This window comes from Trifolium pratense, linkage group LG2 (genome assembly GCF_020283565.1).
Source record: "Trifolium pratense cultivar HEN17-A07 linkage group LG2, ARS_RC_1.1, whole genome shotgun sequence".
NCBI lineage: Eukaryota > Viridiplantae > Streptophyta > Magnoliopsida > Fabales > Fabaceae > Trifolium > Trifolium pratense.
The window spans coordinates 70,295,357-70,315,887 of NC_060060.1; the positions used below are offsets into that span (position 1 = coordinate 70,295,357).

At 33.3% G+C, this 20,531-nt stretch overlaps 2 protein-coding genes across 3 annotated transcripts; one reads left to right on the forward strand and one right to left on the reverse strand.

Moving 5' to 3' along the window:
* Positions 1–255: 255 nt before the first annotated feature.
* LOC123908528 lies at positions 256–9,951 on the forward strand. 2 transcript variants are annotated; one of them, XM_045959195.1, is made up of 13 exons: positions 256–1,084; positions 1,542–1,702; positions 3,062–3,122; positions 3,956–4,021; positions 4,123–4,208; positions 4,389–4,452; positions 5,296–5,508; positions 6,684–6,749; positions 8,208–8,287; positions 8,371–8,505; positions 8,869–8,923; positions 9,160–9,203; positions 9,510–9,951. In XM_045959195.1, exons 1-10 carry the CDS (start codon positions 335–337, stop codon positions 8,486–8,488), a joined length of 1,665 nt encoding a protein of 554 aa, XP_045815151.1. In that variant the 5' UTR covers positions 256–334; the 3' UTR covers positions 8,489–8,505; positions 8,869–8,923; positions 9,160–9,203; positions 9,510–9,951. The 2 variants fall into 2 exon arrangements, with proteins under 2 accessions (XP_045815151.1, XP_045815152.1); XM_045959196.1 differs by having other exon boundaries at positions 9,530–9,951.
* A 6,389-nt stretch (positions 9,952–16,340) lies between these two features.
* Positions 16,341–17,654, reverse strand: LOC123905340 (muscle M-line assembly protein unc-89-like). Its single transcript, XM_045954948.1, has one exon. It carries the CDS (start codon positions 17,652–17,654, stop codon positions 16,341–16,343), a length of 1,314 nt encoding a protein of 437 aa, XP_045810904.1.
* Positions 17,655–20,531: the final 2,877 nt, after the last annotated feature.

The following is a 20,531-nucleotide window of genomic DNA, read 5'->3' on the forward strand; positions in this document are numbered from 1 at the left end:
ATTGTATTTAATAAGGGTACAAATGGAATTGTGTCAAAGTGTTTCTTATAAAAAGGACCAAATAAAAATTCCAAAATGTTTCTTATAAAAAGGACCGGAGGGAGTATTAAATTCTTTGTATCATTAAATGCTATATATTTCTATTTTTAGCTAGCTTAACATGTGCCCTTAGGGCAGAACGTTAATAAATGGACGGAAAGGCACACAGTTATTATTTCTCATTTACTGTTCACATTTTACATCCAAAAAATTAACTGAAAGGAACAAACGACGTCACAAACCTAAACCCCAAAACCCTGTTCCTTCCTTCCCCAACTTCACAGTTGCCACAAAAATGGCATCAAAAAAACCATGGAGAATAATTCCAAGACCCCTTCTAGAAACAATCCTCAACAACCACGCTCAACGCCACCGTGTTCATCAACCACTCGTCCTTCACGGCCCTCGCGGCGTCGGTAAAACAACTCTCATTCTCGAACGGTTACTCAATAACTGGAACAACGGTCCTCACATAACCGGTTATGTCGATTTTGCCGATTCTATCAAAGCCCAAACAAGCCCATGGGCTTCATGGTCTAACTCACCACCTCCATCTCTCTCTGATTGCCGCAAAAATCTCGATCAATGTCTAGAAGCTATGGCTGAAAAGGCTCTCCGATTGGGAGCCATTACTTCGCGACAGATTTTCACTTCGCTTAATAAATGGCACGGTCTTACCACTGCGTTGAAGCGTGTGTTGAATGATTCTGGTTCTAGGAAGGGCTCTCCGGCTGCGCTGTGGGATCGTGCGGTGTTTGTGATGGGGAAAGAATGTAGTGGTGATGAGATTGATAGGGTTTTGGGATTTGGGGATAAGCAGAAGAGTGTTTTGTCTGTTGAAGAGGGTTTGTATTTTAAGGAATCTGTTCTTGCGTTGAAGCTTGCTAAGAAAGTGATTGAGATTCAGCAAGGGTTTAGAGTTAATGCTATTGCCAATATGAATCGAACTGGAGGGTTTTCGAGGTCCCTTACTCATTCTTCAACTGATTGGCCTGTTTTGTTGTTGGATTTGTTGTCACAGGCTGCTGAAATTGATCATTTTCAGGTACTTTTATCAGCAATTCACAATAATGTGAAGATCAATTATATGCTAGAATCAGATTCTGTTTGGATTGATTTATTTGAGCTTATCTGTCATCATGAACACTTAAACAAAATTGTTTGGGAGAACTTAAGAAAACAAGTTATGACATGTACATAAGATGTTTTCAGCTTATTTTCGTAAGTTCTTTAGGATAGTTTATGAAAACAACTTATAGAGAAACATAATGACTTTATTTTATCTTTGCTATAAAAATACCTTATACATAAGCACTTATGCTGTAAGCGCTTAATTAAACTATTTAACCAAATAGAATCTTAATCAGGAAATGGCTTTTTGTGTGTTAAGCATTGCACTGTATGTCTCCTTTATTTACTGTTGTCAAATCAACTTGGATTGCATATTTTTTTATTGTGGGTTGTGGTAATTCAAAATGATGATGTATTGGAGTTGCTTGCAGCCAAAACTGGTTATTAACAATATCGAAGTTCTAAAGCATGCTACCGTAGATGATGAGTTTTCAGTCAGTGGACCACTCTATCATGATAGCTTGATATGGAGAATAATTGCTTTGGGCGCTAATGAGCGGTCTCTGCCTATTATCCTCGTGACATCTGATAGGTTATTTTCTTCATTGAAGTTTCATTTCCTTCCCCAATTTTTTTTTTTTTGAAAGGCAAATTGATATACATTAAAAAAGCAAACTACAAGAGGTAATTCACCCCAAACAAGAAAAAATGACAACAAAAGGAGGTGACAACCAAAAAGAACAAAAGAAACTAACCGACCAAAAGAAACCAAACAGAGAAAACAACAAATATAAAGAAACCTACAATATTTTATTACTCCCTCCGTACCACAATATATGTCACTTTGGGAAAAAAATTGTACCACAATATATGTCGCTTTATATTACTAATGAAGCATTTAATGCTATTTTTCGTATTATACCCTTAACTATTTATTACTCTCTTATTTCAATTCTTCAATTTATTTTTTCCATACCATAAATGAAGGACAATTTTGTAAATCAACCCATAATCCCTGTTTTCCATACAACATTAATCATCTTTCTTAATATGTGTAAAAGTGTCAAAGCGACATATATTGTGGTACGGAGGGAGTATGTAAATTTCTTCTTTTACTGTCACCGGAATGAAATTCAGTTTGTTTAGCAATACGGCATCATATTTTATGTTTATTGAGCTTTTATTTTTACAATGAAATGATTTGTAATTCATTTATGCATTGGTTTCATTTGACATGTGAGGTGAGGGCTTATAATATGAGCTTATAACCTTGGATGGATTGTGAAGTATTCTTTGTTTTTCATCTATGAAAATTGCTAGGCAACTTTAGTATTTTAGCTATTGAAATTTTGGGAGCTTCTAGAAGTTTAGAATCTTGTTGTCACCGTCTTTGTTATATATTAGTTTCTTATTTCTTATTTTCTGGAGAATGGGCTGAAAAGTTTTCATATACATGTAGATATCTGAATTTATTATAATAATATAACATGGGGGAATATATTTGAAGCAAATGATGGAATGTCTGGACCAGATTAAGTAAAATAGTTTCTAGTATTTTTTTTATTGTAGTTTACGACTTTTGCAGCAAACATATTTTGTGGCGATTACAAGTAGTCAACTATTAATTCTACAGTGTTGCAATATATCAATAATTTACAAGTAGTCAACTATTAATAGTAGATTTGATTTATTGCGTTTACACGGGTCCATGCAATCCATGTTCAACATACTTTGTCCTTTGCTTTTTATGCTTTATTTCACTGCAGGTCTTTGGTTATTCTTTGTGTTTTCATCTATTTTATTAAATCTTATATCTTCCCTCTCATTCCATGTGTTTCTGAATTTTGTTATTCTTAGGTAACATTTTCACTTATTGGAGTATTTGTTGTCACCCTTTCTACATTTTTTTGTCCTTTTTTTATAAATTCTAACACTCCTCTGTTTTCGCCAGTTACTATTCATACGAAGCTTTCTTGGATTTTGGATATATGGAGATATTCATCTCACGTGAGGTAATTCGATAACTTCCGTAAGCTGAAAACAAGTTATAGACATGTCTAAAGTTACTTCCATAAGCTGAAAACTAGAGGGAGCCCCGCTACAGAGAGATGGGAGGGCTGCTACAGAGATATGGGAGAACAATTCGAAAGATTATATGGATGGGATAGGAAGCTAGTTGTCATATGCAGATATTCCCTAGATTAGATTTAAGTTAAACCGATGATTTCACCTAGGATAGGGTTTTGAACTTGATGTGCTGACATTGTTTAGTGGAAGAAGTTATATGGTCTTAAAATAAACTCCAATCTAACTAATTGTTTGCTGCTTTTTATGCTTAGGCCCCGTTTGGATTAGCTTATTTTTTAGCTTATGCAATTTTTATGTATTATTATAAGTTTGTCAAGGTAGTTTATGATAAAATAGCTTATAAAAATACAATTTTCACTAGTATGAACTTATAAAATAACATAAAACCTAATTTATATTGCATAAGCTGTTTGCTTAAGCTCAAAAATAAGCTAATCCAAACGAGGCCTTAGTGCAACCTGAGTTTACTATGGCTAAATTGTAGTTGGGAACAATATTACTGTTTATATATTTGCCTTTATTGGTCCATGAAGAAGGTAGCTGTCCAATTACTTTTGATTACATCCTAGAGTGCTTTGTGTCTGGAATTTGGTTATGAAGTCAAGATAATTTTGAGATAATTTTGTCCTTATAGTTGATTGTATCAAACTGCATAATTTTGAGAAGTCAAGATTTGAGATGTGTGTCTATCGAAGACCTTTTCCATTTTTTATTTGGTTGAGTTCATGTTATTCATTCATCAACTTTTGGCTGGCAGACCTTTGGTTGGACTCCAAAAGAAGCTCAAATGCACATGGTCACTGACTATTTTAGTCAATCAGAAGTATGTAGATATTATCTTGAAACAAACTTTAGTTTATATATGTTCTTATTATAGTTCCTGAAAATTTCTTCTGCTTTTAACTATTAGTCCTTAAATTTCAGTGGAAAGTGATTGCTGAGGTACTTGGGCCAAACCCTCGACATCTATTTGAACTTTATGCACTCAAACAAAACAATTATTTACAGAAGTAAGAGTTATTTATTTTGGATTCTTTTATTACTCTCAAGTCTCATATATGATATAGTCTAAGCAATATACACTTTTTAGCATTGTATGCAAGATCTTTCCATTATCGTAGGGGATTTATAATTTTTACCAATAATTGGTACTGTAATTCTTACTGACTGATGCTTTTCTTTAAGTGCAGCACAACAGCAGGTGGAGCTAGCACATTCGAGGACATTGTAGATGCTTATCTAGCATATTTGCAGGTTGGTTTCAAACTGAGCCTTTCACATTGGATCTTATTATCGTTTTCAAACTTTATTCAAGGGAATCAATTTTTTTTTTGAGAACTAGCATGTTTACCCCAGGCATTGTACTGGTATAATTATAAAAATATGTGGGGATGGTAAAATTCAAAGAAAAATAATTGACAAAAATATGCTACATGTCATTATCTAGGTAGTAAAACACAACAAAATGATGTCAATGAATACATACTTCACTGCATACAACTTCTGTTCTTTTGAACTCCTAGTTTGAGCTACTTGTTATGCAAGACCTAAAGTCTGTTTGTTACCAATTAAAAAAAAATTGATTTTGATATTCAGTAATTTAGAGATTAATAGTTTTTAGAGAAATAAAAAAAGAAGAAGCTATTTTATGTTTGTTGACCGTAATGAAACTCACGTTTTTATAAAAAAAAAAAAATCGTTGTAAAGATAACGTAACACAAAAAAGTTTTTGCAATGCATTTATATAATCGGTAACAAACACAACTTCTACTTTTCTTAAATAATTTCTAAAATATATTTTAAGTTATTTAGTGTCAAATTTTTTTTTTTATAATTGGTAACAAACAGGCTAAACACATCCACATTAGTTGTATAGAAATCCATAACATAGCTCCTTCACAGAATAAACGCAAGGGAGATTCTTATTCCCCCATTTCTCACTTGTGTAGTGAAGATTTATGTGTTTTGTGATTTTTCACAACCTTAGGGAAAATATGTTTATTTATTTATTTACTTTTGGTTAAATTATTTATGTAATAGTCTTCTCACTACTGCATGTGTGATTAATGGTGCGTAGCATTATCCAACTTTGTTTAGATTTCTGCCGTGAATCCTGCGTTGGATAAAGCATTGGAGATATTGCAAAAATTTGCAATTGATGTGCGCATTGGAAAGGTTCCAGATGACGGATTACGTTTCGGTGCACCTTGGAGGCATCCGCCACATGTTGATGACCCTAAATTGTGCAGGGAGTGGGCAAAGCTTCAGTTGATGGATTTTATTCAATCTCTGGTCAATGCAGATTTCGGGGTAAATGTGCTTATATTTTTCAGTTTTCAATCTGTCCGTGTGAGACAATAGTTCTATTGAAAAATAAATGCTACACATAATATATAGTGCAAAATTATAGGATGATGTCCCTGCTCCTCTGAGTTTTGTTTGTTGAAGGATTTTTAGCTTTACTGCACCACCATTCTTTACATTGATAAATTTTAATAGGAAAACCGGTTCTTTTGTTCCTGGAAATAGCTTGAGCAAAAAAGGAATCTCTACAAGAATAATCAAGAAGCATTTAGCATACATATGATTAGTCATATGGTACCAACTTGAATATGAATATTTATTATCAATGAAAAGGTTTAAACAACTATTTATTAGAGATTTAGTCAAAAAAAAAAAAAACTATTTATGAGAGATATAATCTAAATAGGAATGTAATACTACTATGATTAATCTCAAAGGATACTAGCATATCATACTATAATAAATATCAATATTTCAACACCCATCATAACATTTCTCATTTCATACATCAGAACCAGCTAATTTCCTTTTTTCCTCCTTTCTCCTCTGGTATAAACATGATAAAAGGCCCATCACTTTCCCTTCCAAATTTGGACCAAAAGGGGCGTTGAATTTGTGAGTGAGTTGTGTAAGGTTTAGGCCTTTGGAAGAGTATCAAGCTTGCCTCTCTAAGTCTATCTCTACTTTCCCCTTTTCATTTTTTAATTCTTCCTGTTTTCTGTTACTGTAATAACTAATAAGATTATTGCTCTATACATTTTCCGTGTAATTCCAGTTTGAATATCGGGATCAATCAAAGTACTTTTGCTTTTGGTAATTTTGTTTGGAAGATTTACTTTTTCAGATGATATATTTCATTATACTAAAAAGTTTTGTTTAGAATCTTCATGGTCTATCATTTAGTGAAATCCCATGTTGGCCCCACTAAATAACTCGGGCCTGTGTTATTTGCTATTGAGATTTCACCCAATAATAGTGTTGAAGTGATTGTCAAATGTTGTATTGGTAGTATTTCTCTCTTTATGGAATTAGTGTCCAGTATTTTAACTTTTTTTATCCAGTACTCTAATTAGATATTTATAGCACTGAAGATAGTGTGATTTTGTTTAGTTACTGACCATGTAATGTTGTGCTTGCATTGCGATCTCTTTGATCTAACTGATCAATTATCTTCATGTCAGGTCAATTACCGAATTGATTATAGTGAAGAAATATTTGATGATCCTTCTGCTCTTGCATTATTACAGGTATATTATCTTTGTTTTCTGAATTCTTTTCTAGAAGATCCAGTGGCCCTTTATGATATCCCTTGCCACGTTATGTAATACTAACTACTAATTAGGTCATTTAGTGTAAAGTTTTAAGATGGTAGTTAGCAGTTATATTTGCAATCACATCTTTCAATAAGTTTATTTTATTTCATTTTTCTTGAAATGTTTTTTGGTCCTAGTAAATTGGTGTATTTTGTTATTGGTCCGTGTAAAATATATTTTTCAGTTTCAATCCCTCAAATTATCAGAAATCACCACTTTTCGTCACTAGTCACTACTCACTACCATCAACAGAGTTAAAAACATCCAACACTTTTGTTTTTACGGCTTGAATTTTATTTAAAACTAGTTTAGAGACACGTGCATTCGCACGGGTCTATAGATTTTTATCGATATTTAAGTTTGTCATTATAGTAGCGTAGAAAATTTATTTAAAATTAAACATTTAAAAATTTGTTATATAATATTATTAAAATATAAGTGAAATTATTGTGTTAATTAGTATTTCTTGTAAACTTATTTATTCAATTTTTTATGTTTCTGTGACAAATAATTATCCCATGTATATTTTTAATCAAAAAATATAAATTTTATTAGGAATATTTAGGGTAATTTAGTAAGCTTGATACTAATTAACTTTATTATATTCCGTAAAAAAAAAAACTTTATTATATTATTATTAATGGTTAGTAGTAAACTTTGTAGTAATATTGGTTATGTTTCGTTTATAAAAAAAATTGTTTATGTTTCTTTTCTTTTTTTATGAAAAATATTGTTTATGTTTTTTTTTTATAGTGTTTTTTTTTAGTTCCTATTTTGATGCAGTTTTTTTTTTATATTCTTTCTATAATTTTTTTTATTGAATTAACTTTCTATATTTTTTTTTTATTTTTTTTCTTTCCTATTTTTATGTATAGATTGTTGTATTTTGTTTTTATCTATAATCTATTTTGTTCATATTTTTAAGCATATATAATCTTTCTATATTTTTTTTAGTAAAATAACAATGACGGATACAAAACTTGCAACATGGTTAAAGGTAATAAGGATAAATTAGGAACTTTGGTGGTAATCGATTTTAATATATTAGTAATAGATTCAATACTATTGAACATTAGATAGGTGAATCACTGATTTTTTTTTACTGCAGAACATCAAAAACATTAACAACCTAATTTATCATTTAGGTGGAGTGAGCTAAATGAATCAAACAATTAGTAAATATTACAAAAACTGCAACAAAAAATGCCTTTATCCTAAAAGGTGGGACTAACTTCTAATATTTAGTAGTATGAAGGCTTTGAATTACTCTAAATTTGTTGGTAAACAAGAATTTATTGACACCATCTCCACGCAATGTCCCTAAAGAGTACATGCATGATGCATTGTGTTTATGGAAATCATTCCTTTTTTAACCTTTCTAGTCTTTGGCAGGTGGGGCTGCTTTATGCTCAACGGGATCCACCCTTCTTTCGTCCCATATCTATAGGAATTCAGAGGTGTCTAGTAAGATGGTAAGTGGTTTTCTTTTTTCAGTGTGCTGATAATAAACTGGAGAGGATTAAAATACTTATTTAAACTAAATATTTGGTTGCAGGCTTGTTCAGCAGCGGATGCAGCTCACATTCCCCAACTTGATTCGATTTATGTGGCACAGAATCATACGGGGACGTTATTATCGCCATTTGATGGTACAAGTAGACAATAAGTACTAGGTAGAGCATGAGAATAGGTATAGTTCTTACTCAATACTTTTAATTATATTTTCTAGTTGTTGAAACTAATGTTGCGCATCATTAACTATTGGTCCTTGACAATTGCTACATGAGATGAGATAGAATGCTCATTGTCTTGGTTAGGCATTGCACTGTTTTGATAACTGTCAAACTTGGTATGTAGAGGTGTAGAAAGTGAGTGAATTTTGGACACAGCTATACTTGAATTTATTCAAAATCCTATTGTTAATGATCTTAGTTGCCCGTTTTCTCTGTTCATGCCTATTTTATTTGATTTTTCCCGTTTTTTATTTTGGGTGTAAGAGAATAATGGTTTGGGTGAAAAGTTTCAAAATTCTTAGTTGTGGTTTCATGTTCAGGTTTACCTTGGAAAGTGAAAAAGGGAGGCAAGTCTTCCACTGACTTCATGGAAAGGTGCGTAAGTATATTAGATATGGTCAATTTACTGTATGAAGATTGAGTGAGATTACTATATACTGTTTATGTTTTATCTAAGCTTTGGTTCAATTGGTTTGGGCGTAAACTTCATGTTCCTTATATTCAAGATGAAATGCATTTCAAGTGGCACATTACATAATGCCTGGTGTAGATTCCTGCAATTTATCAATTGTTCTCATTTAGTTTTTTTTTCTGCCCTTCCATTTTTACAGCTTGCAGATGTGTGCCAACTCTTCCTTGGCATTATTTCACGAATGTAAGATTTTTGTCCTTATCATAACTGTATAAGCTTCTTTCTCTATTCACATGTTTCTTTATAATGTTTCTACCTGTTTTTAGTCTTCCATAATAAATATTGTTGAATGCTTGATCACACTGTCTATTTTTCTCCTATGAAGTAAATACGTTATGTTGCTTTTGCAAATCTATTTCCTGTTTGTGCTATTACAACTTGTACAGTGCAAATATTTCATCCTTACAAAGTTGATATATATTTTCACCGTTTCTTCAATGACACCCAGCAATGTCTTTGAGTGCCTCTGACATTTTCCTTCTGATCTAGGTTATGTGCCTAATTTTCAGGGAATAATGGCTCCAAATTCGTGCTTCAACGGTCAACAAAATTCTGTTACATTGAATTATTTTTTATGATACGGCTACTAAGATACAACCATACTTTTGAAGTAGAAAATATCAAGGACCCGGCAATTCAGATTGACGGATTTCTGTTTGTCCGTTTTTAATCTGAAGTTATAGGAAGTATTGAGCAGCACTGTCATTTGTACAAGTTAAAGCATATTCCTCACGGAACATTGTGAGTTGTGGGCTTCCAGATAGGTTTTATTAAGACAAGTTCTATTTCTATATACATTGAGCTATTGACTACCGGATAGATTGGTTTACAAGTTGTACAGTGAGCTGGCCAGTTCGGATATTTATTTTTTTGAACGGCGGCCAGTTCGGATATTGTTTCTTTGATTAGCACATGTATTGGCTTACAGTAATTACGATGCCTTCTGTTCAATAAATAGTGATTTCGGTGCAACTTAGGTGCTGATGCTCCTAATTTGCACCTTGTATGATTGTAAACTATGCTATAAAAAAGAGATACCAGTTTGCAGATTATACAAAAATTTCACTCTGTCTATAAAAACCATGCATCCTGATGTGGGACAGTTCTTCAAGATTGCTTCTATTGACGCAGTACTCCCCAATAAAGTTATAAAACAAATTTTCTTGTTAAATTGAAAGAAATACTCTGAAGAATACCAGAAAACCGACTGTTGGTACCATGCAGTCGATTTTTACGACTATGCCGTACATGAGACGCAGTGAATAAATATCTTTATAGTCCTATTTTTATATTGAGTTTTTGTTTTTGTCTCTCTTTTTGTCCTCAATTAATTTTTAGTTTTGGTTTTAGTTCCAAATGTTAGGTCAACTAACTGTCGACTAACGAAAGTCCATGTGGCATTGACATGTAGGATTCCGTTGATACGTGACATTTACTGTTATTTTTTTAAAAAAATAATACTAATTAAAAAGGAAAAGCAAGTTATTGACATTGTCTTAATTTTGATTAATTGAATTTAGTTTGTTGATTAAAGATAAGTTTCATATTTAGTATGATGTGAAGTTGCATGAATGTTCCTGAATAGAATTATAAAATGATGAAGTAATGAATAAAAGTGAAATGAGATTATGATGAAGTTGCATTTTTTTCTTCTAGAATTAATTTTCTATTCTTGAAATTGGAGTGAAGAGGTTATGTATCATGAACAAATTTTCAATCTGTTGTCAAAAAATATTAGAAGTAATAAAGGGTATTATGAGTTATTGAAAACTAAATTTCAACAAGTCATTGTAGTATAGTGGTAAGTATTCCCGCCTGTCAGGCGGGTGACCCGGGTTTGATCCCCAGCAACGGTGATATTTTCACCGTAAATTTTTTTTTAAAAAATACAACGTGGCAGTCCACGTAGGATGCCACGTGTCAAAGGAATCTTACATGTCAATGCCATATAGATTTTTGTTGGTCAACAGTTAGTTGACCTAACATTTGGAACTAAAACCAAAATTGAAAATTAATTAAGGACGAAAACAAGTAATTTTAACGTACATGGACGAAAACCAAAATCCAATATAAAAGTAGGGACTGAAAACATATTTTACCCTGTTTTTAATTTGGGTTTAATTGATATGCACCAACGGTGTAAAATAGTTTTACACAATCGTCCAATAAACAACCATTATTTTGTCTTGTCATATCAAAAAAGTGGGGTGAAGTGGCGGAAAACATAGTTGGTATTGATTGATAGTGTAAAATTATTTTATATCGTCGATGCATGTTAATTAAATCCTTTTAATTTATTATAATAGAAATTCTAAGTATAACTCTAGGTAAATCTATATCAATTTCCCACCTGATTACTCCAAAGACAACACTCTGCAAACCAAATTGCTATCAAACGATTAAAAACAATTAAAATATAATCTTAAAATTTGAACTGCCCGATATTAATCAATCGATGAAAATATCCCGATGGGATGCAGTTTAACCGTAGAGAATCCAATTCTGGAGATGCCCTTAGAACACCTTTTGGAATCGTGTTTGTTTCCTCGCTCAAGAATGTGCTATTTCAAAACGTAATTAAAGTGCAATCGACAACGCTTCATGATGACAACAGATAAGATAACAGTTGACAACATTGTGTATCCCATATTGCTACTCAATTCATTACCCCAATTTGCACATGTTTAGTGGAAGCCTGAGTCTCTCTCTAATCTCTATTCCTCTTGAGAGAAATTATATATACTAGCGGGTCAGACAAGCAAGTTTCTCGTCTGTCTTTATCTAACTTATGTCAACAAAAAAAAAGTCTTATGTTATTGTGAGTTTGTTAATAAAAAAAATTTGTTGCTACTAAAAAAATCAAGGGTATTGTTGGTATTATTGTTAAGTGTTACGTATTTTAAATTATAGTAAAGGGCAAAATGGATCAAAAAAAAGTCGGCCCAAACTCCCTATTCCTTTATATATTGTTATAGATATATATTTTTTTTTTTGTAATTTTAGGACTCAATTTTCTAACGTTTTTCTATTTTTATTTTTCTTGTTAAATAGTTTATTAAACTCACACACTTTTTTAAGTGCGAAATAGTTTAAAATTTGATATTGGAACTCCAAGCACACTAATAATTATTAATCGGACTATACTTACGAATTACATTATTTTATTCAAATAAATAAATAAATAATAAATTTTTCGGTTTATATTGAGAAGATCTATAACACACTACATAAATTTAAAGGTTACTTTTTTTAATAGTGTTATACCCCCTGCAAAATAGCAGAGTTTTGCGTTACCTCCTGCAAAATATTTTTTTGAGATTACCCCCTGCAATGTCAAGATTCTTTGCGTTACCCCCTGGCTCAACAAGTGGGCATATGACATGGAAGAATCTTGACGTGGCATGACACGTGGAAATTAATTTTTTTTTATTTATTTTTAATTGCCAACTCATTAATTAATGTGGGTTTTTAATTAAAAAAATGAAAAAAAACTTAAAAGTTGTTATATTTTTATGAACTTACTTAAAAGAAAGTTTTTTTTTTTTGACTAAAAGTTGTTATTATATATATAAAAAAAAATTCTTATATATACATAATAACTAATAATAGAGTAACCAAAAAAAAAAAAAAACGAAGATTAAAAAAAAACTAATAATAATAATAGTAACAAAAAAACTAATAATAATAATAATAACTAATAATAATAGAGTAACAAAAAAAAAAACTGCAATCACATAGTAACGCAAGAACAATCGCTTTGCCCTAACCCCCAAATTGAAACTGAAAACGAAGAACAATCGCTGCATATGAACGGAACGAAAAAAAAAAGTTTCTTTAAATAAAAAAATTTCTTTAAAAAAAAAAGTTTCTTTAAAAAAAAGTTTCTTTAAAAAAAAAGATTTCTTTAAAAAAAAAGTTACCGTAAAAAAAAAAGTTTTTTTCATTTTTTTTTAATTAAAAAATAAATAATTACTGAGTTGGCAATTAAAAATAAATAAAAAATAAATTAATTTTCACGTGTCATGCCACGTCAAGATTCGTCCATGTCATATGCCCACTTGTTGAGCCAGGGAGGTAACGCAAGGAATCTTGACATTGCAGGGGGGTAATCTCAAAAAAATATTTTGCAGGGGGTAACGCAAAACTCGCCTATTTTGCAGGGGGTATGACACTATTTACCCTTTTAATAATCAAATACATACTAGTCCCACACCCGTGCGATGCACGGGTGTTATGCGGTATTTTATATTATAATGTTGAAAAATTATTCGTATAAATTGAAACAATAAGTATTATGAAAATTATAATAATAACATCAACAACAACAAAATAATAATAATAATAATAATAATAATAATAATAATAATAATAATAATAATAATAATAATAATAATAAAAGTGATGTAAATATAAGATAGTTAAAGATGTGTTTATGAAGGTGTGAAAACACAAGAAGGAGGGGTTGAATTGTGTTTTAGCCAAGTTAAAACTTTTTCAAAGTTCTTAACTTAACTAAGTTAGCAGCGGATAAATAACACAAATAACAACAAGATCAGGGAGAGAGAAAAACACACAACCAATTTATACTGGTTCCTCTCACAAAACGAGAGTAGTCCAGTCCTCTTGCACTTCCAAGAGATTTCACTATAATCACACAAGATTACAATTGCTCAAGCACACAAGCAAGAGACTTCACCACAATGCTCAAGCACACAAGCAAGAGACTTCACAAACAAACAAAGTAAATAAGTTCGTTGAATAAAATACAACTGCTCTTAAGAGAACCTTAAAGATCAAATACAGTGAGTACAAAGTATTTGGACTAAGAGTGAAAAATACTTGTTCAGAGGTTTAGAGCTTGTATTCGTAAGTATGACAATGATCGAGCGCGTGTTGTAATTGTTGATATCTTGCAAACTGATTCTTCTAGTATATATAGGACTAAGAAAGAGTCGTTGCAAAGATGACCATTGTTGAAGATAACCGTTTGTCTTCAAGCAAGTTGTCTTGATGCAGTTTGGTCGTTTCCAAAACAGAGTAAGGGTTTCAGTAACTTTGACCATGTGCATAGAAGACTTTCCTTATTCAGCTAAGGAGTCAGATAAGTCACGTTCTCCCTTGTGGACAGACAAAATGTAAGTAGCTGTTCTGATCAAGGTTGAGAGGTCATTTTCTTCATTGGTAAAGGAGTTGACCTTCAAATACGAATCTTCACACAATCCAAGATATACATCCGAGTTTGATTCACTTCAGACTTTAGCAAGTTCTGATGTCTTCATCCTCTGATGCATGTAACTTCTGAAGATTCTTATCTTCTGAGTTCTTGCGAACTTCTGAGAACTTAACTTCTGAGCCTTCTTCAGAGCTTGTCTGAAACTAAGTTCTGCACACTTAAAATAAATTTTTAGTACTTCCAATTGTATATTAATACTTTGTTATCATCAAAACCTTAATAGATTTAGGGGCAAACATTTTTAAATCAATTTTGTTCCAACAATCTCCCCCTTTTTGATGATGACAAACATAAGTATTAATTGACAATTGTTGTTAAATTAACTTATCATGTTTCTCTTAGGTTTGTGAGGTTTGCATGCTCCCCCTAAGATTGATACTCCATAAAGCCTTAGCTTTAAGTTTTATCCATGATATTTTAATTTAGTATAAGATTAAGTAATTTTTAGAATGAAATTAAATTCCATATTTTTCTTCAGAACGAGAGGTTTGCAAGCTCTCCCCCTTCGCAGAATTCACCCGACTCTCTTACTCATAAATGAGAAGGAGTCATCTTGCTTAGTAAGGAGCGCAGTCCATAGAAAAAAGGCCTGACTTTTGTTGCGCCCAACCGTGACTAAAGAGATCCCTTGTTGATATAGCTGAAAGTGGGTGGGCTCCTAGCCTCTTTGTCACTTTCTATACCTAAGCTCTTCACCCGCTTCGTCCGTTGCTAGTCTGACTCCTTCCTTTGATCCGAAGGGCTAAGTCTCATAAGGTTAAGTTAAAATTGCACTCTTAACTTATCCTTACTTATGAAATTTATTTTCAGTTAAAAAAGAAACTTAGTCTCCGCATAAAATAATTAAAATGAACATTTGTAACAAACTTTATTAACATAACAAACTTTAAGCGTGGTTTCAGATTTTTGAAACATATCAATTAATGCGTAACTACTCCCCCTTTTGTCATTATCAAAAAGTAATGGTCAAAAGTAAAAAATTGAGAAAACCAAGACAGTCAAAGATAAGAATTGGTTGTTACGGAGGTGAAATTAATTTCAAAAGATAAAAACCAAAGCGCCAAAGTAGCTATAAATACGTTATTAGCGAACAAACATTCTTCACAAAAAAAATCAAACTGAGTATACAAAGAAACAATGAAAGAGAAAACAAGAAAAATCAAGAAGAGGAAGACAAGAAGAAACAGGAGGCAGAGATAATCATCATCTCTTCAGAGTCTGAGTCGGAAGAAGATGAAATAGATGTTGATTATGCTGAGTTCTTAGCAGGCTATGTCCTGAGGAGGAACAAGACGAAGAAGAAGAACACCCAGAGCCAATAGAAATATCCTCAGATGAATCTGAGAAGAAATCTGAGATTTCCTCTGAGATTTTATCTAATTAGGATTAGGTTTTCTTTTTCTTATGCTAATGTACTCAAGGCATTTTCAGCCAATTTAATGAAAAATTTTAAATAAATTCTGCTAGTGTTTCTTTGTCTCCTTCTTTTGATACTTGTAAAAAAAATTGTAAAAATAACAACGAACCAAAGCATGCAAACAATATAATCAAGAACAAAATAAGTAACCAAGTGTTTGAAATAAAAACAGAATATCTTATAACAAAAAAATGTGCATAGAAGCCTAGGGTTTTCGGAGGAGGGCGATGATAGTGTCAAATTTGGTATGCAGATCAACCACTTTAGAATCCAAAGAATCCACCTTGCTGGCAAGAACTTGGTGATCTGACCTCTGTTCTTCAATAGCTCGCTCCAGAACCCTAAGATGATCCACATCTGCTTCCATGGGGGCTTTTCCTTTATCAGAGGAAGAACCACCATTCTCTGGATATTCAATCATAAGAACCTGTTCTTGATCTAGCAATGCAGCCTCGTGAACAATCCTCTCAGTCTCAATCCTCTGATCCTCTAAGCTCTTGAACAGTTTTGAGTCCACCCAGCAGTTCTTGAAGACATTGAGAAGCATATCATCAGCCGCTCTCCTTGCAGATACAGCTGCAGCCCTAGAAGACCCAACTTCTTCATGGTTAAACATAGTCAATCTCTTCAGACTTGCTCGTTCAAAGGCTTCCCTCATCAGATTAACAACCTACATGTCCCGTTTACCAATCTCATCCTTGATTTCTTCACCAATCACATCCAGCATGTCACACATCTTGGCCTTGAGAGCAGAGACCTCAATATCCACGTCAGTAGGACAGACCAAAAACTTGTTCCTAAGCTTAGACAAACTCAAAAGATCATCATAAAACTGATTGGATAGGCTTCCAAAAGGGTCAGATGATGTGGGGTAGGTATAAGGAATTGTGTAAGGCTTGGATGATTCAGGAGCAGAGTTGGTATTATCAACAACATCTACTTCTGAGGGACAAGGAGCACAGGTGTGAACACATTCAGGAGATATATGTTCAGCACTTGGGGTTGGGTTAGGTTCAGAAATTAGTTCAGAGTTTACGGGTTCAGAAGTTGGTTCATGAGATTTGGTAGGAGAGGTTTGTTTAGGTTGTTTGGTGGGAGAGTGTATGGGTTCAAGTGTTTTATCTTGTTGTGGATCAGATGTTTGTTTGGCAGATGTTTCTTGTTGTGGTTGATTTTGTGGTGATTTGGATTTGGTAGGTGATTTGGGTTTGGTAGTTTCGTGAGAGAATGGATGATTGTTCAGAGTATCTGGGCTCAGATGTTTTTCTAGTTCAGTTATAGGATCCTCAGAAAGAACTTGTTTGTCATTCTGCTGAGACTTATCAGAGGAGGTAAGTTTTGAAAGACTTTTCTTACCTTCTTTGATCAGCTCATCAGTTGAACAACTTTGTTCTTCTGAGTATGAAATATTAATGGGGTCAGGGTGAATGGTTCTAAGGGGTTTTGTAAAACCTAATCCAATTTCAGCTTCATTGAAAGAGATCTTAGGAGTTTTACCTTTAGAGACAGGAACTTGTTTCTTCCGGAGCCTATCAGCAAGAGTTTCCTCATCAGAGTGTGTCTCTTCTGAGTCAGCTTCATCATCATCCAGCTTTAGTTTCCTTTTAGGAGCTCTAGAAGACTCTTCAGCAACCTTCTTAGTAGGAGCCTCATGCTTCTGTTTAGTCCTCTGTTCAGCAGCAGCTTGTTCCACTTTGATCTTCTTCTGAGTCAGAAGATCTGGCTGAACTTGTTCTTCCTGAGCTTTAGCCTTTCTTTTGGACTTCCTCTTCCTAGGATTGTACATACTGACAGTTGGCTCCTTTGGCACCATTTCCCTAGTGACCACATATCCTTCTCCTTTGAGTCGTTCCAAGCAGTTCTGAATTACTTCTTCACAGTCCAATTCAGAGACTATAGGATACCCATCCACATAAAATGGATCACCTGTGCGAACTTGAAAGTCTTGTGAAGGTTGAACCACTTTGGTGTTGATTAGATGCATTCTTTATAAGAAGTTTGCAGACAGAACTTCTGGAGTAATCTGATTCTCAACAAGCTCAGGATAAAACTTCATAAGCAACTTCACTACTCTGCCTTGAAAGAGTAGGTCAGACAATAATCTAGGATGAACAATAGTTGTTCTCCTCTGAGACTTGCTGAAGAAAATCGCTTCACACACACGTTCAAAAAGGCAATCTCCCAGATTAACCTTTCTTTGAGTCAGAAGAAAATAAATAAGATGACGATGAGGCCAGGAGATGGTATCAGTACCACCTAATCTTGGACAGATAGATGATATGATAATCTTAAACAGCACTCTGCACTCGTCAGTCATTCCCTTGACCTTGCCCTTCTGTTTTAAATCTGTAAACATCCTGTGCAGAAGATCTTCTCTATATCTTGTATCCTTTTCAAATCTTTCCAAAATTATACCAGAGTCCGTTAATCCAAGCAGAGCATTGAAGTGAACCTTTGAGAAGGTGAGATTCATGCCGCAGACATTTGACCTAATCTGAGTACCAGTGAACTCAAGAAGACCCATCTCCTTCCGAGATTTTCCTTTCAGACTTGGATTCCTCTCAATAGCTAGAAGTTCCTCTTGCTTTGCTTCGTACTTGGTGAAGACCTTAGCTTTCATCCAGAAATGCTTAAGGAGATATGGGTAGATTGGACCGTTCAACATCTCGAAGTACCTATTCCAACCCTGAGAAGCAAAGTAAGGTTCCACATCATATCCGTTTACTTTCAAGCTATTGAAATCAACCATCTTCTCAGGCAGAAGAGTTAATAACGATTCTTGAAATTCCATTTCATTCCCGACAAATTCCATGTTCTTGAAGAGAAACGGAGGAATAACGATTGGATTTGTTGAAGTAGACATGATGAAGGTTTAGGTTAGGGTTGATGCTAACGAGAGAGAAAGAAAGTTTTGTTGAAGGTTTAGAGAGATGAAAAGTGTAGGTTGTGAGAGTGAAAAGTGTGCAAGTGTATTGTGTAAGTTTATTTAAATGCGTACAGTTAACATAAAAATGGTAAATTTGGGAAGTTACGCTTATTGACAAAAATTTGAATACAAAAAGTCATCATAAACCACCCACTACCTGACAGGCATAAGCCACGTGTAAAAGATTATTTCGTAACTGCCATCTTAGTGGACAACTGTTCAGCAGCTAATGTTAAACGTTTTCCACTTAGATAGGTCAGAGCCTCTGAGTTGAAAAGATTCTATCAGGGTTAAGTACTTCAGAGCTTTTGTATTCAGATGTTCTGAAGCAGAAGTTCTGATGTACACAACCTCTTACACTTTAGAAGCCAAAAAAATTTTATTCAGAGATTGAAAACATGTTCAGATGTTTCTTTATAAAATCAAATCTTTCAATAGGTAAGGCTTTAGTAAATATGTCAGCCCATTGATTTTCAGTATCAACAAACTTAATATCTATTATACCTCTCTGAACATAATCTCTGATGAAATGATGTTTAATTTCAATATGTTTGGCTCTAGAGTGAAGGATAGGGTTTTTAGATAAATGAATGGCTGCAGTATTATTGTAACACCCAACCCCTTAACGCGTATTTATTAAATATAAATAAATAAAACACTTAAGAAAATCTAGGCGTCACATGTTAATAATACAAACCACGGCATAATTAAAAATCATGCTAGCACAGCGGAATTAAAAGCGAATAATTATCATAATGTATATCATACAATGATCATAATTGTTCACACAATATCCCTAGGCTCTAGGCCATATCAACAAAGGATATTATGTTTACAATTCAAAAGATAGGAATAGCAAAGTTAAATATGCCATCACGGGCTTAATACAATTCAAACGAATAACCCGACCCGGTAAGACCTAATCAGAGCAATTCTATACAACCCATCAAAAAGATATATAACATATATCTAAGGAGTAGTCTACGCTAACTCCTCACCAAAAAGCGCACTACACGAGCACGAGCAGCCTCTAACTCTGATCGGGATCCTCAACCTGAGAACCTGAACCCCCAACGGTCCAGCACATAACACAAAACATGAGAGTTAGATCACATAATCAAAATACAAGTGTAAGTAAATCGATACTTAAACACTACTTCAATACCATAAGCATGCCTCACAATTATACATATACATATACATATATATACACATCTATAATCCAATTAGCAGTTCTCAAAATACATAATCGAATACCAACTATCAAGTATCAGTTATCAAATATCACAAGTAGTCAAACATGTGTCACATATCACTTATCAAGTAATGCACACATATAACCTAATGCAACTCTAATGCTTCAACTTCATGAATGTCAATCCTAGACATTACTAATGCATGTGGTACCATCTTCTTTATTAGAGTATCTCACCTCTAATATCCTTCTTTATCGGATAAATATAATCCGATATACTTCTTTATTGGAATGTCCAATATCCTATTTAATTCATGAATGCATGTATATGTGTTCATGAATTCACTCACAAATAATTAGCATAAGCTCTTCATTTATTATGTGGAACACTATCCAACATACTTCATTATTAAGATTTAACAAAACCTTAATATTCTTCATTTATTACTTCATACATGATTACAATCTTCAACGAATAGCAATGAGCATTATAAGCATCAACAGGCATCAATAATCATGCAAGAGTATCATTAAACCAAGTTACAATTGCCTACAAGTGCTGTAAAACATCAACAAAAAGTTGCAGAAACAGAGGCCTTCGCTAAGCGAAGGCTTAGCGAGACATGGCGAACCTCACCAGCAAGTCACCTGCTCATAGCGAGCTTTGGCGAGCTTCGGCGAACTATTCGCTGAGCGAAGGCTCAGCGAGACATGGCGAACCTCACCAGGAAGTCCCCTGC